We start from the raw sequence: 18002 nt of genomic DNA, 5'->3' as shown, positions 1-18002 counted from the left end.
TGAAGTGCACTTCGAGGATTTTTTGACTGCACTGACAAAGATGGGACCAAGTCGGAGTCAGAGGGGCAGCCGTGGGAAATCAAAAAACGTAATGAGAAATAAAGACAGCACCAAAGATTCAGCTTAGAAGGAGCTTGGGGTGATTTTCAGGGTATGACTTTGTACTGTGCTTTTTTTTTAGGGTGGGGGGGCCTTTGGCCATGTCCCTAATCCAGAACAGGCACAGCTGACTAGCATTACCAAAACTAAGGTTTAGTTAAACAGTAAAATAATAAGCGGCTATCACAGGGATGCATCTTTAAAGCCTCTAAAGGCTGCGTCTCTTATTTGTCTCTGCAATATTTGAGTCATTAGTCACGGCGGCTTCTTTCTCAGTGCCAAGAACTTTAATGAAAATCTTTCTTGCCAATGTTTGCCGTTCAGAGTACACTAATCTCATCTGGAACAGAATCATTTAAAGTCCATTAAAGGAAGACTATGACTAATATCCTATTACAGTTTAATTAACAACGACTTCAGTTTTCTACTGAAATACTGTTTTAAAAAAGGATATGAGTACATTTTAATTAAATCACAGGCTGGAAACTGAAATCCTAATTATTTATGACACTCCTGTTTTATCGTGCTCGATGACCAAACTCGATCAGCCGGTGCACCGCCCACCTTGTCCTGCAGCGTTGGCGACTGTGATCCACTCGAGAGACACCGAGTATCCGCTTCCTTTGGTTTCCAGTGGGTCTTTCTGGACGCGGAGCAGCAGAACCTCCATGCTGTGAACACCAGCCTGGACATGTGAGACGCTGTGGAGGACGGTAAAAGGCTCCCCCAGGTCTTCACTGAACAGCGGCTGCAGGTACAGGAACGGGATCATTTTTAGCAGAGTAACAGGATAACGCTGCCTGTGTGAGGAAAAATAATCTGTGCACTGAAATTTAATGGAAACGTCCTCATGTACAGATCCAGTTATTGTAACGTGTGAAGTAAGGAGCAAAGTCTTTTTGAGACCCCTGTGTGCAGGTTTTTGACCAATGCTCTAGAACAGGGATCCTCAAGTCCAGGTCTCAAGGGCAGAGACATATCTAAAACCTGCTCTGGAAGGAGCAGTGATTCTTATCAGCTGTGGATGGATGGACGATGGTCGCCTCGGCCATGGCGGGAGCCAACTTGTCCGCCGCCATGAATAATGGGAAAAGGGGCAGAACCGCTGCTTCATGCAGCACATTAACATTTATATTGGAGCCCACTAACACTGGATTTGTTTTTTGTTTGTATTCTATACTCAGAAAAATCAACATAAGGCCAAAACAGCTGCATGCTGCAAACTGCCTTTCCAGCTAAATGGGCTCAGACAGACCTCTAAGTGTTATCCCTAACAGTGACAGAGAGGTCTTCTGTAAGTTTGAATTACAAAAGAATCTGGAGGGCCAAAGAACACCCACAATAAAAAAAACAATCACAATAAGGTTTCTGCTGCAGCGCTCTTTGCAGCCAAGTTCACCCAGCGACAGCTGGCAATCTACAGCAACTGGTGGTTGCCACCCAGTCTGCATTACTGGGACCTTAAATAATTTATGCAGCTGCACCAACTCACCCAAAAATCCAACTGCTGTATTTATTCTCTTATTCAGCTCAAGTCTCTGTCTCCTCTGCTTTACATCACCAATAACTATCCCAGACAGTCTGAATATTTGCCATGTATATTTAAATCTTCTTGCCAATTGTTAATTATTTGTGACAGATTAAAATGCAGTAGATAAAATGTAACAGTTTAAAGGTCTACAGGAGGCAAAAATAAGACTGGGATAGCTTCTGAATGGAGAGACAAAGCAGAGATTTGGATTGTGTTATCTTTTAAATTGGAGGAAATGATAAAATGCTAATAGTTATACAGATTAATGGCTATAAGCACATGAATAAAGCTGTGAGAGATGTTCTAATGAAGCATCAAATGTTGCTGAATGGCTTTAAATGGTCTATTATACACTCGAAGAGGGATACATTTCTCTTTAGTTTTCCAATAAAATGCTAATTCAAACTAGTATTTCTCGATCTGGGTCTACAGCTGTCTGCTTGAAGAAGATGACGTGATCGAGAAGCCCAGATTGAATGTGACTGCATAAATATCTGCCTTATGAGGCAGTTTATTATTGGCATCTATGAAACACACAGCAGAGCGAGAGGTGTAGCTGCTATCTGTGAGTATTGAAACTTAAAAACAGAACATTAGATGTTGGTGTCCTGAGGGTTTAAATCTTCATTATAAATTCCAGTCTTGAACTTTGCCTTCACAAATGCATCAAGTGTGCCTGCTCAGAGAGTGAACTCTCATTTGTAACCATTCCCAACTGCAGGCTTGTTAACAGGATAAAGCGCACAAAGACTCATCAAAGACTTCTTTCCTTACTACCACAATCCAATTTCCAAAGCCGGGCCGAGCTTTTAAACACAGAAATTGGTTTGAAAGATTGAATTTGCATATTGGTTTAAAAATGCTTCTCGTGACAATATCCTGTGGGGAGTAATAAGACATTTCATAATGCGAGAACACAGTTATAGGGTAGGAGCTTCCAAAAAGGAAACCTGGTTGTTCGGTTTGATCAAGTCTGACCCATTTAAATCTTTTAACTTTAAAATAAAGTGTATTAACACTTTAAAATGCAATCTTCCTCTATTTTTCAGTAGATGCAGCATGTGGAGCCCATTAAGAGGCCACAGAGTACGTTCACAATAGACGCAGCATATTTCCAACAGGTTTAATAATATTAGTATCGCTGAGTCATTTTTATAAAGCTGGTATTTACTCTCTAAATTACAGTTTGATCTCACTCTGGCCAAACAAGATTAATTTTCATTTCAAATTTTTCCCAATGTCGTGGAGCCCGAGGCTGCTCTTTTTACCTGTTGAGTTATTTAGTTACTGAATGTGAAACTTTTAGTCATCAGCCACGGTCACAAAAAGTGACATTTCACCATGAAACTGAATGAAAAGACCAACACTTACAGCGTGTGACCTGATCTGAATACTTTCTGACTTCCCCGTCGCTGTCTGTGACTGATGGGTTCATTGGACTATGCGAGAAAGACTGACCAGAAACAAAGTGAATAGGACCGGTATCTCCAACCACAAGGCACTCAAAAGAGCCCACACCATCATTAATGTGAACCTTAATACAATTTAAATGGGTGCATTATATAAAAATTCACTCTTGTTCAGCCGTCATTAAAGGTGAAATCAGCTACAGAGACAAAAACCTTTCATTGTATCAGGCTGCAAATATGTTTATTTCATCGCTAAAGCAAACAACCGACAAACTGAAGATCACTGCACTGACTAAAGATGTTCCTGGGGACTAATTTATACGTCGTTTAAATGAGAGAAAAAGTTAGACTGGTCGATTAGTCTAAAAGACAGAAAACCCTCTGAGAAAGCTAAAAATAACACGTTTAACCGACCAGTATTTGTGGCACCCACGAGCAAAGGCAGCAACATTTGAACATCCAGTCGACCAATAACACACATCCCCAACATCGACTTGTCAATTAACCGGTAAGGTTGTCCTAAAGCATACTCTGACTTATCTTTTTGGACTCTAATGGGGATGATCATCTTTGAAATAAACATCATGTTTATTAAACATGGCTTAAAACTAGTGACTGAGACCATAAACTCATCAGTAAAGTGTTTACTGAGGTCATACATGAAGCAACTCATAGTGTAATATTTCCCACAGACTTCTATACAACTGTATTCCTCTTTTAAAGAAATGCAGTCGCCACCTTGTGGCCAGTAGAAAGAATGCAGTTTTAAGGCCCTTTGAGTTGGCTTCACTTCTCAGACCCAGAAGCTATGTCCATTTCTTTTATACAGTTTATTACTGTCACCAGCAGTGTCTCAAGGAACGAATGAAGTGCCACCTACCTGCTAATTTCCTTAACCACTTATCCAACTAGGATCTCAGCTAGCTTAGAGCCTAGGAACATCTAAAATTACGCCCCATATTTGAGGCCTAATAATCTTCAGACTAACTATTAATGCAGTTTCTCTTGTGTGGCACCGACAGATTTATTTAGTGACTCAAAATTACATCACCGGAGATATCTGGACATTCAAAACACCTCCAATCTCGCCCAGTCTTGACCTAATTTATGACAGCTGTGAACACGTAAAAGAGCTAGTGACTAACATAACAACTGTCAGTCATAAATGCTAATAAATAGTGGTGTTAAGCCAAAAAGGCAGATGACAAAGCAGCACCAGTATTACAATGCTGCGTGGTTTGAATTCAAGTCCATAAAGCAAATTTGTGTCTTTTTACCTTCATCGCTTACAGCAGTAAACACGACATCTATACTTACTTCCCACTTCATATGGGAGCCGTCTCCTCTCTTGCCGGTGCGGAGGAGGTACAGTCGACCGATGCCATCGGACAGAGCTGCCCAGGTCGCCGAGGTGAGGCTGAGGGAGGCACAAAGGCGATCCTCACACTGGCTGGACTCGGCGATTATACGGTAGACCTCTCTCGGCTTCCCCAGGGCGGTGTCCTGAATTCAGAACACAAAAGACCCACAAGTCAGTACTGCATAATGAAAACAGAGCGCATTAAGCCATTTGGGTTCATTTATATCTGCAGAGAAAATCTCAATGTGCTCATTTCATGATCAAAAAAATGCATGCTTTATACAATTAACACAAAAAAAATACATATACATTTACTGTCACAAGTAGCAAAAAAGAGCAAATCTTTTATTTCTTGCTTGAAAATTAACCACAATGATATAAATGTAGCCCTGTGATGGGCTGTTGACCTGTCCACAGTCCACCCTTGGCCTATAACAGCTGGGACAGACTCTAGCCCTCCCACTGAAATAGGTAATTTGTTTGGATGGATGGATGGATGGATGGATGGATGGATGGATGGATTGATGGATGGATGGATGGCTTGTTTCAATGCTAGAGATGGAGAACAGTGTGGCAAAATGGATTTTGTCACCACTTCAGTTTAACAATAGCACGAGAAAAAAATTGCAGAATACTGTGAAATATGTGATGAACGCATTCCTACTGCTAACGACCAATCAAACAATCCATACGCAGTGCAGTCATGAATCACAAAGACTCAAACAGAGACGTTTAATAAGCAGCTGAACTGCAGAAGAACAGAGAAGTCGCTGCTTCCATTCAAGAGTTTTGAAATTAGCATTTGATGTGAAAACAGACGGTCCAAGTGACTTTCCATGATTGTTAAAAAGCTAAAGAATGATACAGTCAATAAGGGAAAACAACATGTGACCATCGGAGACAGATACAGTTAGCAGCTGTCATGTGGCCACCCGTGTGATTCAACAATCTGAGAGCCTCATTAGTAATAGACAGATATGCCACAGTGAGCATCACCGATTGCGTGAAGAAACGGTTTTTCTAAAGGACTGTGGAGAAGCTGCCCCGTTGTTGCCATGGAGCGTGACACGACACATTATATCGCTGCCTAATGTACGATGCACCTTTGATTTCGCTTTCCAGCATCCGTGCTATTAACGCCCTGAAACGGAGGATGAAGCGAACATGTACAATGTGCCGAGCGCCCGAGCACAAAAGGCTGGAGGATGATAATTATCATGTGATCATTGTAATTAGAATTTGAGCAACTTTTCCATAAATTTCATTTAATGGTGCCACTGAAAGCCAGAAACACTGTCTCGCAGGATTATAGTGTGATGATCATCAAAGAAAAAAAAACGCCAATGAGGCGCCAATTATTTCTAATTATGGTCAACGATGACTAAGACATAAAAGAAGGCTCGATTGAAAAGGTCATGAGAACCATTCTGCTCCTCATCTCAACATCTTGGTATGGGGTAACAATACCAATCAGAACCTCGAGTCAATTATATAATCACTCCTGTGATTAACTAGAAACATACAAGGGCTCATCCAAACTTCATCTGCTCTGGTGACTCACACAGCAGACAAAAGACTGCACAGAAAGTTGTGTTTTACCCTAAATACTGAGACTCCTGCTCTCTCTGATAGTCACAGATTTAGCATCCTGACCAAGCAAACGCAAAGGTTAGAAATTATAATAAGCCATATTAACATTATATTATTAAACTGAACTTTAAAAACTCCTGTGTTTTACGGAAAACCTTTCTCTTACCACAACCTGCTGATGCTCAAGTGATTGGTCGCCACCTACTGGCACATCAGGTGCATTGAAAGCCTCCAATGAATTAAGTGCCACAACATCAGCCCCCCAATCACAAATATAATCTCAGAGGTCCCAACTTTGCCTAAAAACATCAGCAAAGGCTCCCAGTTTAAAAGTAATTTAAGAACATTCTCAGTGAGGAGGTGTGGAAGGTACGAGTTCTCCCAAAATATGTGACTGCTTGATAGAAAAAAAGAAACGATTGAGTAAATCATACTCTGGATCGTGGCTTCAAATTTATCTGCTGGGTAATGTGGAAGCCACAGACTGACCTGTGCATTAGGTACAATCACATGGTGAGAGTTAGATTTCAGGTTGCATCTATTTACCATAATGGTACATTCAGTACTTGATCTAAATCATAACAAGAAAACTTATTAAGCGTGTATCAATTACAGCTGTAACGGGGAGGATCATTATGTCCCAGAAAGCTATAAGATGGGAAAATAAAGGAAGTGCTTCACAGTATGAGGCTGTGAAAGCGATCGGCGTGATTGCTCCGCTGATGAAGGCTGAACAGTCCCAACGTGCATTTTTCCCGCTGCAAAACACTTTAGTGCAGTGATTATGATTTTGGCAGCACTGGATTGGTTGGGAGATGTAAAAGAAGAATGACCTCAATCACTACCCCTGAAAAATCTAACCTGCAGCTTTTATTAGCTCACTGTTAATCAGGGTGGAGTGCCCACTCCAGCTCAGGGATGAGCTGCTGCCCCAGGTGGAGGAGTTCAAGTATCTCTGGGTCTTGCTCACGAGTGAGGGGAGAAGGGAGCGGGAGATCGACAGACGGATCAGGGCTGCATCTGCAGTGATGCGGACGCTGCACCGGTCTGTTGTGTTGAAGAGGGAGCTGGGCGTGAAAGCGAAGAGGTCAAGCTACCCTCATCTATGGTCATGAGTTTTGGGTAGTGACTGAAAGAATGAGATCACGAATACAAGCAGCAGAAATGAGCTTCCTCCAAAGGGTGGCTGGCCCCTCCCTTAGGGATAGGGTGAGGAGTGCAGCCGTTCGGGAGGGGCTCAGAGTAGAGCCGCTGCTCCTCCACATTGAAAGGAGCCAGTTGAGGTGGGTCGGGCATGCCTCCTGGGCGCCTCTTGGGTGAGGTGTTCCAGCCATGTCCTACTGAGAGGAGGCCCCAGGGCAGACCCAGGACATGATGGAGAGATTATATCTCTCGGCTGGCCTGGGAACGCCTTGGGGTCCCTCTGGATGAGCTGGTGGAGGTGGCTGCGGAGAGAAAAGTCTGGACTTCTCTCCTTAGGCTGCTGCCCCCACGACCCAGCCCCAGATAAGTGGAAGAAAATGACGGACGGATGGATGGATGTTATTCAGAATTAGAGAACATATTAATGACACTAATGTACACCCACATGACTGAGGGACAATAATAATAAATATGCAAAGGAATATAAATGAACTTCCAAAAACAACTAGAGGATTTAAAAACTCACCAGAGTGACGGTGAGATTAAGAACCCGTCCTTTGCAGTCTACAAAATAAACACTGTCCTCATACCAGGGGTCTAAGTGCAGGTAATTGTACATGCCAAAAGCACGCATATGTTCCAGGGTGTACTGCGTATCCTTCAGCTTCACCTCCTCCACAGCTGCAGCAGATATGAAAAAGAAAAGGATTAATTATTGCAGAACAATCAGAAGGCACAAGACAATAATTACATTTTCTAAGTACTTGAGAGTCATACCAAGTAACTCCTGTTATTTTTTTTTTTTATTTTTTTTTTTGAGGAGATGGTCTATATTTCATCTACGTGAATACTGCGATATGTCTGATATTATTTTGGGAATCTCATTTGTTTGTAGTTTGTGTTTTTCCTGCAGGAATCTCTCTGTTACTCTCTCACATCAACCAGTGAAAGCAGACAGCCAACACTCCATATTCATTCCCCTGCTTTCCTAAGCCCTGCTTTGTGGGAACTGTTGCATTTCTCCTCATAATACTGGATGATTTTGCCCTAAGATGAACTACGGCATGATTTGGTGACACAAAACTGCACCAAACCATTTTTACATCTACTATTTTTGACAGACATTTCCCAGAATATTCCCCCTAATTAAAGTATCATGGTGTCTTTTTAAAGCCCAGTAATCACCTTGTTACATGCACGCCTGCATCTGCATTGTGACTAAAAAGGATGGAAACTTGGCGGACGTCTGTGCACAGTTTATGTTTAAGTATCTCATTACATTTAGCTCTTTGCACCTTTTTTGACACTGGCTTTGGCACTTGGACAAGATAAGTGTAGAGCTCAGCCATCAGCTCAAACTCTCACAGATAAATCAGTAAACTTATCTTCAGGAGAAAATAGTGCGATTCATCAGGGTGGCTGAGGGGCCATGGTTTACAATCCTCTCAGCAGTACATGCAGCAGATGCTAGGGTGGATAATGGCAAGATTTTATTAAAGCCAATGTTATAATTGATTCTGCTTCTAAATAAATACTTTATACTAACAGAGCAGAAAAGATGATGAAAGATGCAACTCAGGTGAGCGCCGCTAGCCTGAGTTTTGCAGCCTGGATAAAAAAAAAGGAACTGGCAAGCTTTGATGCATATAATTATGCACAATTTGGAGCTGGTGCTCCATCTCCATCCCTTATCAGATTTTTTTAAATCACTAAAATACATATCTGTATTGGCCCCAGAAATTTAGTATTGCTCAGGCTGAAGTTAAGAACCACTAAAAACGTGAGATTACAATACTGACTGGATAATCTTTTAAATAAAGTAAGTCTTGCGACCTCCCTTGTTTTTAAATTATTTTATAATTGCTATCCTCGTCCTGACAGTATATATTAGTTATGTAAACTGTAATAATTAGTAAGTTCAGTGTTATAATCTGCAGTGATTTAAATTACACAGGTGTTCAGGTCATTTTCTTGCTGACCGTGTGAAAGCTCGTCAGGTTGCAGTGGGGGACCTCATACCTCATTCTGAACCACAGGGTTGCAGTTAGAGCAGCTTAAATGCTGTTTAGCATCAACACCTGGTGTCTTCACGTACTGTCAGCCAGTAAAATGTTTCTGATCATTTCAAATAACTTAGCTCGCTACTCCTGTTTGCTGTTAGGAGAGACAGAAGTTATACTGGAGCTTCATCAGGGCTAGGCTAGCACACTTGCTAACTGCACTGCATTAAGTTTCTCTCACCAGCATCCAGCTCAACGTTGTACGTCGGTATGGCGTCCAAGGATAACCTGTAACTCTCAAAGTTTGGGTCCAACAGGTCTCTGTTGACCTTCAGGGAGTAATTAGACGCGGTCATGTCTTTGGCTTCTTCACAACTTGATGCCAGCCTGTGCAGCAAGAGGAGGAGGAGGAGGTGAAGCCAGCGTGATACACGCTTCCTGTGTTTTCGTCATTGGTTTTCTCACACGGACACATTTTACAGCGGACAAAGCCTCCCAAGGTGCTCATGGGAAATTGAGTCATTGGTTCATTTCTCTTTAAATGCTTATAAGTAAGTGTTTTTAATTTAGTGCCAAAACTAGTTGAAGACCAGAATTTTGAACACTAATTTGACTTTTATTGGTTATTCGGGTTGTTGTTGAAAGATTAGCCGCTCCGGAAGCGGAACCCTTTAAGCGTTAAACGTTTTTAGACGGTGCCTTTGTATAAGGGGACCGTGTGTTCCCCAGCTGATCCTTCTCGGTAAAGGTAGCGGCTACCTGATAGGGAGCTAAATTAAACATATTAATATATGTTTTTTTTATACTCTTGCGTCCAAACTGACATTGTCGCTGTGTGTGTGTTTGGTTTCAGGCGGATCATGAGCAAAGACTCCCAAATGAGGGCTGCAATAAACCAGAAGCTGATAGAGATGGGGGAACGGGAGCGGTAAGTCATTCCCTGCAGTGATTTGGTGATTGTGGCTTTTCAGCTGTCCAGGTGAATTCACATGATGCGAATTAAATATTTGGCCGCAGGTTGAAAGAGTTGCTCAGGGCGAAGCTGGTGGAGTGTGGGTGGAAGGATCAGCTGAAAGCACACTGCAAAGGTATTTAGTGTGTGTGTGTGTGTGTGTGTGTGTGTGTGTGTGTGTGTGTGTGTGTGTGTTGTGGTGCTATGCAAGCTGAAGTCACTAAAATTATTTCTTCCCGTGTGATCCAGATGTGATCAGAGAAAAGGGCCTGGAGCATGTTACAGTGGAGGACCTGGTTACAGAGGTCACACCAAAAGGCAGAGGTAGGATACAGATGTTCAAACACAACAGCAGGGGGAGGATGAAGCTTAGAAGGGATAACCATACTCATGTGCTTGGTTGGCTCAGATGTAAGAGTCCAGTCAGTTTATTTATTTAGCACAGAGAAAACAAACACTGCACAGCATCTTTATCCCGTCTCCAGGCACCAACGCAATAATTCAGGCCGGGAATTTGACATGCAAACATGTACATGCAAACTAACAAACTGCTAATTTTGTTGGTCAGCACTACGTATTGACTAAATCTGTTACAATTTCAACTTTTCATGATATAAAGTCTTCAATCACCCCTCATTTCTTTCAATTTTGTGTCCAAGGAGTCAAGGGATGATCCAGTGTTGTGTCTACACGTAACGGACAACTTAGCAAAAAACCAATTTTAAATTGTGTCTTTAGACACTTTGTTACTAGCAGCTTTTGATAAAACTGCATACTTTGTTCCCATTTCTTTTGCTGAATCTATGAAATGCCAAGAAAAATCAAAGTTTCACAGGCATGAAGTAGTATTTTTTCACCAACACAGCAGATTACCAAAGAGCTATTAGCCAAAATTTATCTCAACATGGTGTGCAGAACATTATTTAAACTGGACAACTGGAGGACAAAAGAAGAAGTGACCTGCCTAAAAACTATCTACAGCAGATGAACAATATCTGAAAATCATGTCCTTAAGAAATGGGGGGAAAAAAATCCAGCAAAGAGCTGACTCAGGACCCGAGAGATGCATCTGCCCCTTCAGTTGATCCATCTGCTGTTCACTGAGTCCTCATCAAAAATGGTCTCAGTGGTGAAGAAGCCATTCTTAAGGGGAATGGGGAGAAAAGGCTGAGGTAACTTGGTATGCCACATTACACAACAACTGGACTGAAAGTCAGTAGCAGTGGAGTGATGAATCTAATTTTAAATTTTTGGTTTAAATCATAGCATAACTAAGGGAGGGTTCAGGGTCACCTGATCCAGCCCTAACTATAAGCTTGATCATAAAGGAAAGTTTTAAGCGTAATCTTAAAAATAGAGAGGGTGTCTGTCTCCTCCAAGCTGGAGCTGGTTCCACAGAAGAGGGGCCTGAAAGCTGAAGGCTCTGCCTCCCATTCTACTCCTAAGTATCCTAGGAACCACAAGTAAGCCAGCAGACTGAGAGCGAAGTGCTCTGTTGGGGTGTTATGGTACTATGAGGTCTTTGAGATAAGATGGGGCCTGATTATTCAAGACCTTGTAGGTGAGGAGAAGGATTTTAAATTCTATTCTAGATTTAACAGGGAGCCAATGAAGAGAAGCCAATATGGGAGAAATCTGCTCTCTCTTTCTAGTCCCTGTCAGTACTCTAGCCAACAGCCAATGAAGAGCTTTGAATGTCCTTCAGGAAGCCTGGAGAACTGTTCCTGCAGACTGATTAAAGAAATGACAGAGAGCTGCCTCAGAGAGTTCAGGCTGTGCAGAAGAATAAAGGTGGTCTTACCAAATATTTCCAAGCTCGTTAGGATTGTAGAAACTCTGTTTTTTTTCCTGTATTTCCATGTATGTTTGCATGTTTCAATAAATCACTGCACCCATGTCCTATTTCCACAACAAAATGTAAAGAAATGAGGGGTGGCTCAAGACTTTTGCACAATACTGTAATGTAATGGCCAGAAGAATTTCGGGTCCTGCTCTGCTGAGCTTTTAAGGAGGAATTAGAAGCAGTCTTGTCTTTTCCAGTGTGATTGGCTCATTCAACAGTTGATTCCACCTGCGTTCAGCTTGTCTGCGCGCTCTGCTGTGGTGACACACGTGAGCACTGATCCAAGGGGAAGAACTGATGAGCAAATACTTTTAAAGCAATACACGGAGTCACTGATACCTGAAAAATTAGTTGTTGATGCATTCGCGTTGGAAATTAGAGCTGAAAATCGAGCTGCCGAGCGCTCATTAAAGACGCCAGACTGAAGTTTTCTTCTGGGGAGGAAACACCGGCTGCCTCGGAAATGATACATCTGCGATCAGACTGAAGGTCAGACGTGTGCAGTGAGTTTATAGATAAACTGAGTAAAAACCAGATCCAGGGTGGGGCCAGTAACATGTTGCACTAAATTAAAATCACCTACCAAAATTAAAATTATTATTTGGGGTATTTTAGAGAAAAACAGAGTAACACCACCCGTCCAGCAAAAAAATAAAAATAAAGTACAACATGACTGTCCTCAGTGCAGAGGAAGATCATTTGTGTCATTCTAAACCAGCAGGGAGGCATACAGTGGTGGTGTGTAACTGTTGTACAGCTCTAACTGAATGTAGACTGTCTGTAAAAATAACACAAAGAGCAGTGAAACAGGCTCAGCACAACCTTAGAATTTAAAAGGTGCTGCCATCAAAAACATGAAGACTTTTATAGTTTCATCCATCAGAATCCTGCAGAGTTCACAGCTTTGAAACATCGTCTCCTCTCACTAACTTTTAGCTTTGCCTGCATCATGTTATTATGTGAGGAAATGGAGAACAGAAGAGATTTTACTCATTAAATGTCGACGTATAAGATGCAGAGAAAAAAATGTTAGAAACACGTGACATCATAACTACAGATAATCGAACTGCGGTGTCGCATCAGTCTGCAGGTTCCTGACACTTCATCTTTTTTTGTCTCTGCTGCAGGGCTCGTACCCGACAGCGTGAAGAAGGAGCTCCTCCAGAGAATCCGAGCTTTTCTAGCTCAACATGCAACCTTGTGAACGACACGATTCCCTCTTTTTCTTTTTTTTTTAAACTCGCTGTTGATCTACGATTGAAATCCAAACTGATGTTTATTGTGTTCATTTTAGTGTTAATTTTATTTTTTATTGTGTGTTTTCATATTGATTTGAGTTTGTTATGCTGCAGTTTTGGAGAAGAAAAATAAAGTCATGCCTATTTTGGTCATTGTTGTGATTTGTGTAGTCGCAGACAGAGATGTGCTAAAAATAAGTCATTATGCCAAATGTCTCACCCTCGGACCGCGCTGTGGGGCACTGTAGGTATTAATACATTTTATGTATATGTCTTGTAAGTGAAAGTGTTATGAAAAATGGTAACAGTTTATCTTATATCATTTATATGTTTCAGCTACAAGTTCAGTTCAGATTTCCTGCATTAGAAATAAATCAGATCGCGGTGCAGCCAAAGTCAGGCTGCATTTTACTGCTGAGATTTAAATCTTTTAGTCCTCCAAACAAAGCCAGAGTCCTTCCAGGCGTGAAAAGCGGCTGACGTCATGTCGGCCTTCAAACACATTTTTAGCTGCTTATTGTTTTACATTTCTCCTTTAAATACATAAAAGGTGTTTTATTTGATTCAAGTCAGGCGAAGTACTTGAAGAGATCATAGCTGTCTTTTTTTTTTTCTACTTGAAACACTCCCGTGATTTTTTAAAAAATGTGTTTTGGATCACTATCACGCTGAAATATTTCTCTGATGTCGCACTTGTGAAGGTTGACAGCGGTTTGGTGTCAGCTGTGAATGTCACTGAGGGCATTTGGATCATTTGAGTCATATCGCACAAGGAAATGTCCATGTTTGGTGTTTTTAATCAAGCAATCTTTGAATGAATTTTTGGAGTTTTTATCTGTAGGAAATAGAAAAATGAAGCACCCACCTGTTTGCCACTTTTACACTTTATAACAATCTGACGGTTTTAACTGTTTTTGTTTTCTTTAATTAGCAGAAGACTGCAAGCATCAGATTTGATTTATCATAGTGATGATTATAGACAGTTTTCAAACACACTAACAGTGATAGTGCTGATATACTGTAAGATGTGTTTTATAAATGAGGTATGGACACAATAACACAAAGACTACTTTAATGTCAACCCCTAAAAGAGCACACTGCGTGTAGATAATAAACACACTTTAATAAAATGCAACAGCCAAGAAAAAAATAGACAACGGTAATATTCACTGAGAGACTCTGAGATGCAAAACATATAAAAAAAAATGCAAATCTGAGCTTTTTATAACTCCACTTCTTCCTCCTCATTTTCATCTGTGCATGATTGCGTGTTCACGGAGCTGTTTGTTGTCGCAGTTTTGTTTTTTGTTTTGTTTTGGTTTTTTGGCTCAGTTTTGCTTCTATTTTTACATTTACACACCTGAAAAACCTTCTCCCAGTCTCCGCCCACTTTTAGGTGAGCGGTGGGACTGAGCACGTTATAAAACGGTGGTTCGGGTCTCTGAGTGCAGACAGTCTTCAGTCAACAGGTAAACGGCGTTTTCAAACAGACAACAGGTGGGTTCTGTTCACATTTTCCTAATATTTATTATAATAATTGCATATTTTAGTATGTTTATGGCTGTGATTCAGCAATGATCAACTGGTTGTTTGTGTCTTACCTTACTATAACTTTTCCATAAGACATTTTATTTTTGTCCATATTTTTTCCATAAAATCAGAAACTTTTTTTAATAGTACCTTTGTGTCACGTGATTCATAATTGGCCTGGTAATCCGGGAGCTCTCCAGGATGGAGGTCAAGTGGAAGGTGGCGGTTCTCCTTCTCCTCCTTGGTTGCTGCAGTAAGTTTTGTTCTAAACCCATTTTTAAATTCTCCGTTAAGGGAGACAGAAAAAAAATCTCTCATGTTGCTTTAAATACATTTTACAGACGCTCAGCGCGTCACCAACGTGTCTCCGCGCATCGGAAGCGCCAACGGAGCCACACGACTCACTATTCAAGGAGCAGGTAGGAGATCAGTGATGCTGAAGCTTAAATGATGTTTAGTAAGTAAGTAAGTAAAGTTTGTTTCTAGAGCGCTTTACAAGAACAAAGATCACAAAGTGCTTTACAAAACATAATAAAATTACACATTTAAAATGGAATAGTGGAATTAAATAAAAGCCAACCTGCACATGTGGGTCTTTAAGTTCCTTTTAAAAATGTCAACAGAGTCCACAGATCTTAAATCCAGTGGGAGTGAATTCCACAACTTAGGGGCCACAACCTCAAAAGCACAGTCACCCTTTGTCCTTGACCTTGATTTAGGCACAGCCAACAAGCACTGATTAGCAGATCTCAGGGATGGGGACGGTTGGTAAGGTTGTAGTAGCTCGCTGATATATGAGGACATCTGACCGTGAAGAGCTCTGAAAGTGATCACCAGAACCTTAAAATGAATCCTGAACCTTATTGGGAGCCAGTGTAAGGAAGCCAAAATCGGTGTTACATGGGACCTTTTAGGAGAGCTGGTGAGAAGCCTCGCAGCAGCATTTTGGACCATTTGAAGGCGATCCTGAGATGACTTGTTCAGACAGAGGAGTAGTGAATTACAGTAGTCAAGGCGAGATGAAATAAATGCATGTATAACCATTTCCATTTCGCTTTGAGATACAATATATTTAAGATGAGCAATGCTGCTCATAAAAAGAAGCTGGCACAAGACAACTAACATGCTTCTCCAAGGTGAACGCCTGATCAAAAGTAATACCCAGATTTCTTGCCATGTGGCAAACAAAAGATGAGAGAGGTCCAAGATTTTGGGTTATGATGGGTACAAAGTTGTTGGGGGCACAGATCAGAACTTCAGTTTTTTGTATATTCAGAAACAGATATTTTGCTGCCATCCAGTTCTTTATAGCGTGAATGCAGTCTTGAAGAACAGATAATTTAGCAACATCGTGGGGTTTGAAAGACATGTACAGCTGAATATCATCTGTGTAGCAATGATAAGAAATGTTTTCGAAATTGTTCGTAATGTGTCCAAGAGGGAGCATATACAGTGCAAACGGAGTTGGTCCCAGAACAGAGCCTTGGGGCACACCACAGGACAAGGAAGCAGAGGAGGACATAAAATTAGAGAATGCAATTAAAATGCTCCTCTGAGAAAGATAAGGTGAGAACCAGTCAAGAGCCAACCCAGAGATGCCTGCACAAGTTCTAAGTCTCTGAATTAAGATACCATGGTCAATGGTATCAAAAGCAGCAGAGAACAAGGACTGAATATTCACCTGCATCTCTACGCATTAATATATCATTTGAGACTTTAAGGAGAGCAGTTTAAGTAGAGTGCATTTGGCGAAAACCAGACTGAAATTTATCTAAAATATTATGAACAGCTAAAACTTCTCCTAAATTTTTGGCTGTTACATTTTCTAAAATTTTTGAGATAAAAGGCAGTTTTGATATTGGCCTAAATTTCTGAGGGAGAGACGGGTCAGCGTTGGGCTTTTTTAAAAGAGGGTGAATAACAGACTGTTTAAAATACGATGGGACGCAGCCAGAAGTTAAAGAATTGTTAATTATCCTAAGAACACATGGTCCAATAGTGCCAAACACCTCTTTGAACATTGAAGCTGGTAAAATGTCAAGTGGACAGGAGGCTAACTTCATTTTATCAACTAAACTAGTGAGAGCGTTAAGAGATATCGGCTTATCAGCTTAAAACTGATGGCTGGTTTAGGGGTGGGGTGGGGGTGGGGGGTTGGGGCTAAAGGGAGGGGGCTGATGTTAGATCTAATATGGTGGATCTTATTAACGAAGAAAATTTTCACACTCTTCATTTGAATGAACAGTTAAAACAAGAGAAACAGATGTGACAATATTGCTGATTGTGTCAAATAAAACCTTAGGATTCCCTCGGCTGTTATGGATTAGATTTGCAAAATATGCTGCCCTTGCATCTTTTACCATATTATTAAAAGAATGCAATAGTTCTCTTAAGTGACAGAGATGAACTTGGAGGTTTAGAAGTAACTTTAAGAGCAACTGTGGTAATATCTTAATTTGTTATTCAGTTTATGGCGGATTGTGGCATAAAAGTAAATTACAAGTTATTCTTTAGCTAAAAGATGCAGCTGAAGAAGTCATATTGATGCACCTGTGATTGCATCTTAGTGCTTCGCTTGTCTCGAAAATCCGAATCCAGCGCCTGTTGATCTGTTGACCTGTTTGCCTGGTAGGATGCTGCTAAACGATGTGACGCAAATCCTCAAAAAGAATTATGATTATTTTACCCTCTTTTGTCCGCTCCCAGGTTTTGCCCAGGAGCAGCAGTTCCAGCTGAATCCTGGAGACGCGTTTGGGAACAGTGTGACCCTGGTGTCAAACACCCTGTCAGTCCCCTGTGATGTGGAGAAAGACTCCACGCACAGCAGCCAGATCATGTGTTACACCAGGTACTGACAAACCCGCTGCAGAACTGCAGTACTCTGTAGTACGAGTCATAATAATACTGACAGTTTGATTAGTTAGGAGTCTGGTTATTAACGTGCTATGGCGCCACGAGGCCACTGTTGTTGTGAATTGGTGCTTTAGTATATAAAATATCATTGAATTATATTTACTAATGAGTACTGTATGGTTACTTATTATTGTACAGAAATGTTTTGATTTTAGGAGATAAGCAATTAGTATATTTTTCACGATGACAACATCACCTTTTAAAAGCTGCTTCCTGCATGTTTTTGCCATCTGAGATGATTATTTTGTCTGCCACAGATCCATGCCGTATGATACTTATGTGGTCCACGTCAGTGTGGATAGTGTCCCCATTCCTGACAGCAGATTGTGCAACAGCGTTAGTTGGTACTGCAGCTTTATAGTAAGTCTGAGGCAAATGCAACACAGTTTCTCTG

General features: G+C 41.1%; 3 protein-coding genes across 4 annotated transcripts in view; 2 read left to right on the top strand and 1 right to left on the bottom strand.

Annotated features, from left to right (window-relative positions):
* nudcd1 (NudC domain containing 1) overlaps nt 1–9593 on the bottom strand; it is a 42543-nt gene extending 32950 nt beyond the window's left edge. The window contains exons 1-4 of the mRNA XM_030741687.1: nt 9374–9593; nt 7659–7813; nt 4357–4542; nt 664–847 (exon numbers count right to left, since the gene is read on the bottom strand). Coding sequence (XP_030597547.1) covers nt 664–847; nt 4357–4542; nt 7659–7813; nt 9374–9488 — 640 coding nt within the window. The 5' untranslated portion in view covers nt 9489–9593. The remainder of the gene's footprint in view (nt 1–663; nt 848–4356; nt 4543–7658; nt 7814–9373) is intronic.
* Nucleotides 9594–9828: 235 nt separating this feature from the next.
* On the top strand, nt 9829–13318 carry LOC115788597 (transcription and mRNA export factor ENY2-2). 2 transcript variants are annotated; one of them, XM_030741700.1, is made up of 5 exons: nt 9829–9874; nt 9986–10060; nt 10150–10220; nt 10334–10408; nt 13055–13131. In XM_030741700.1, exons 2-5 carry the CDS (start codon nt 9993–9995, stop codon nt 13129–13131), a joined length of 291 nt encoding a protein of 96 aa, XP_030597560.1. In that variant the 5' UTR covers nt 9829–9874; nt 9986–9992. The 2 variants fall into 2 exon arrangements, with proteins under 2 accessions (XP_030597560.1, XP_030597559.1); XM_030741699.1 differs by having other exon boundaries at nt 9832–9880; nt 13055–13318.
* A 1578-nt stretch (nt 13319–14896) lies between these two features.
* The window catches only part of pkhd1l1.1 (PKHD1 like 1, tandem duplicate 1), a 45174-nt gene continuing 42068 nt past the window's right edge, over nt 14897–18002 (top strand). The window contains exons 1-4 of the mRNA XM_030741169.1: nt 14897–14948; nt 15037–15114; nt 17402–17543; nt 17866–17968. Of these exons, the coding sequence (XP_030597029.1) occupies nt 14897–14948; nt 15037–15114; nt 17402–17543; nt 17866–17968 (375 nt within the window). The remainder of the gene's footprint in view (nt 14949–15036; nt 15115–17401; nt 17544–17865; nt 17969–18002) is intronic.

The sequence above is a fragment of the Archocentrus centrarchus genome, chromosome 11, assembly GCF_007364275.1.
Source record: "Archocentrus centrarchus isolate MPI-CPG fArcCen1 chromosome 11, fArcCen1, whole genome shotgun sequence".
NCBI lineage: Eukaryota > Metazoa > Chordata > Actinopteri > Cichliformes > Cichlidae > Archocentrus > Archocentrus centrarchus.
This window is presented reverse-complemented; position numbering and strand designations above follow the sequence as displayed.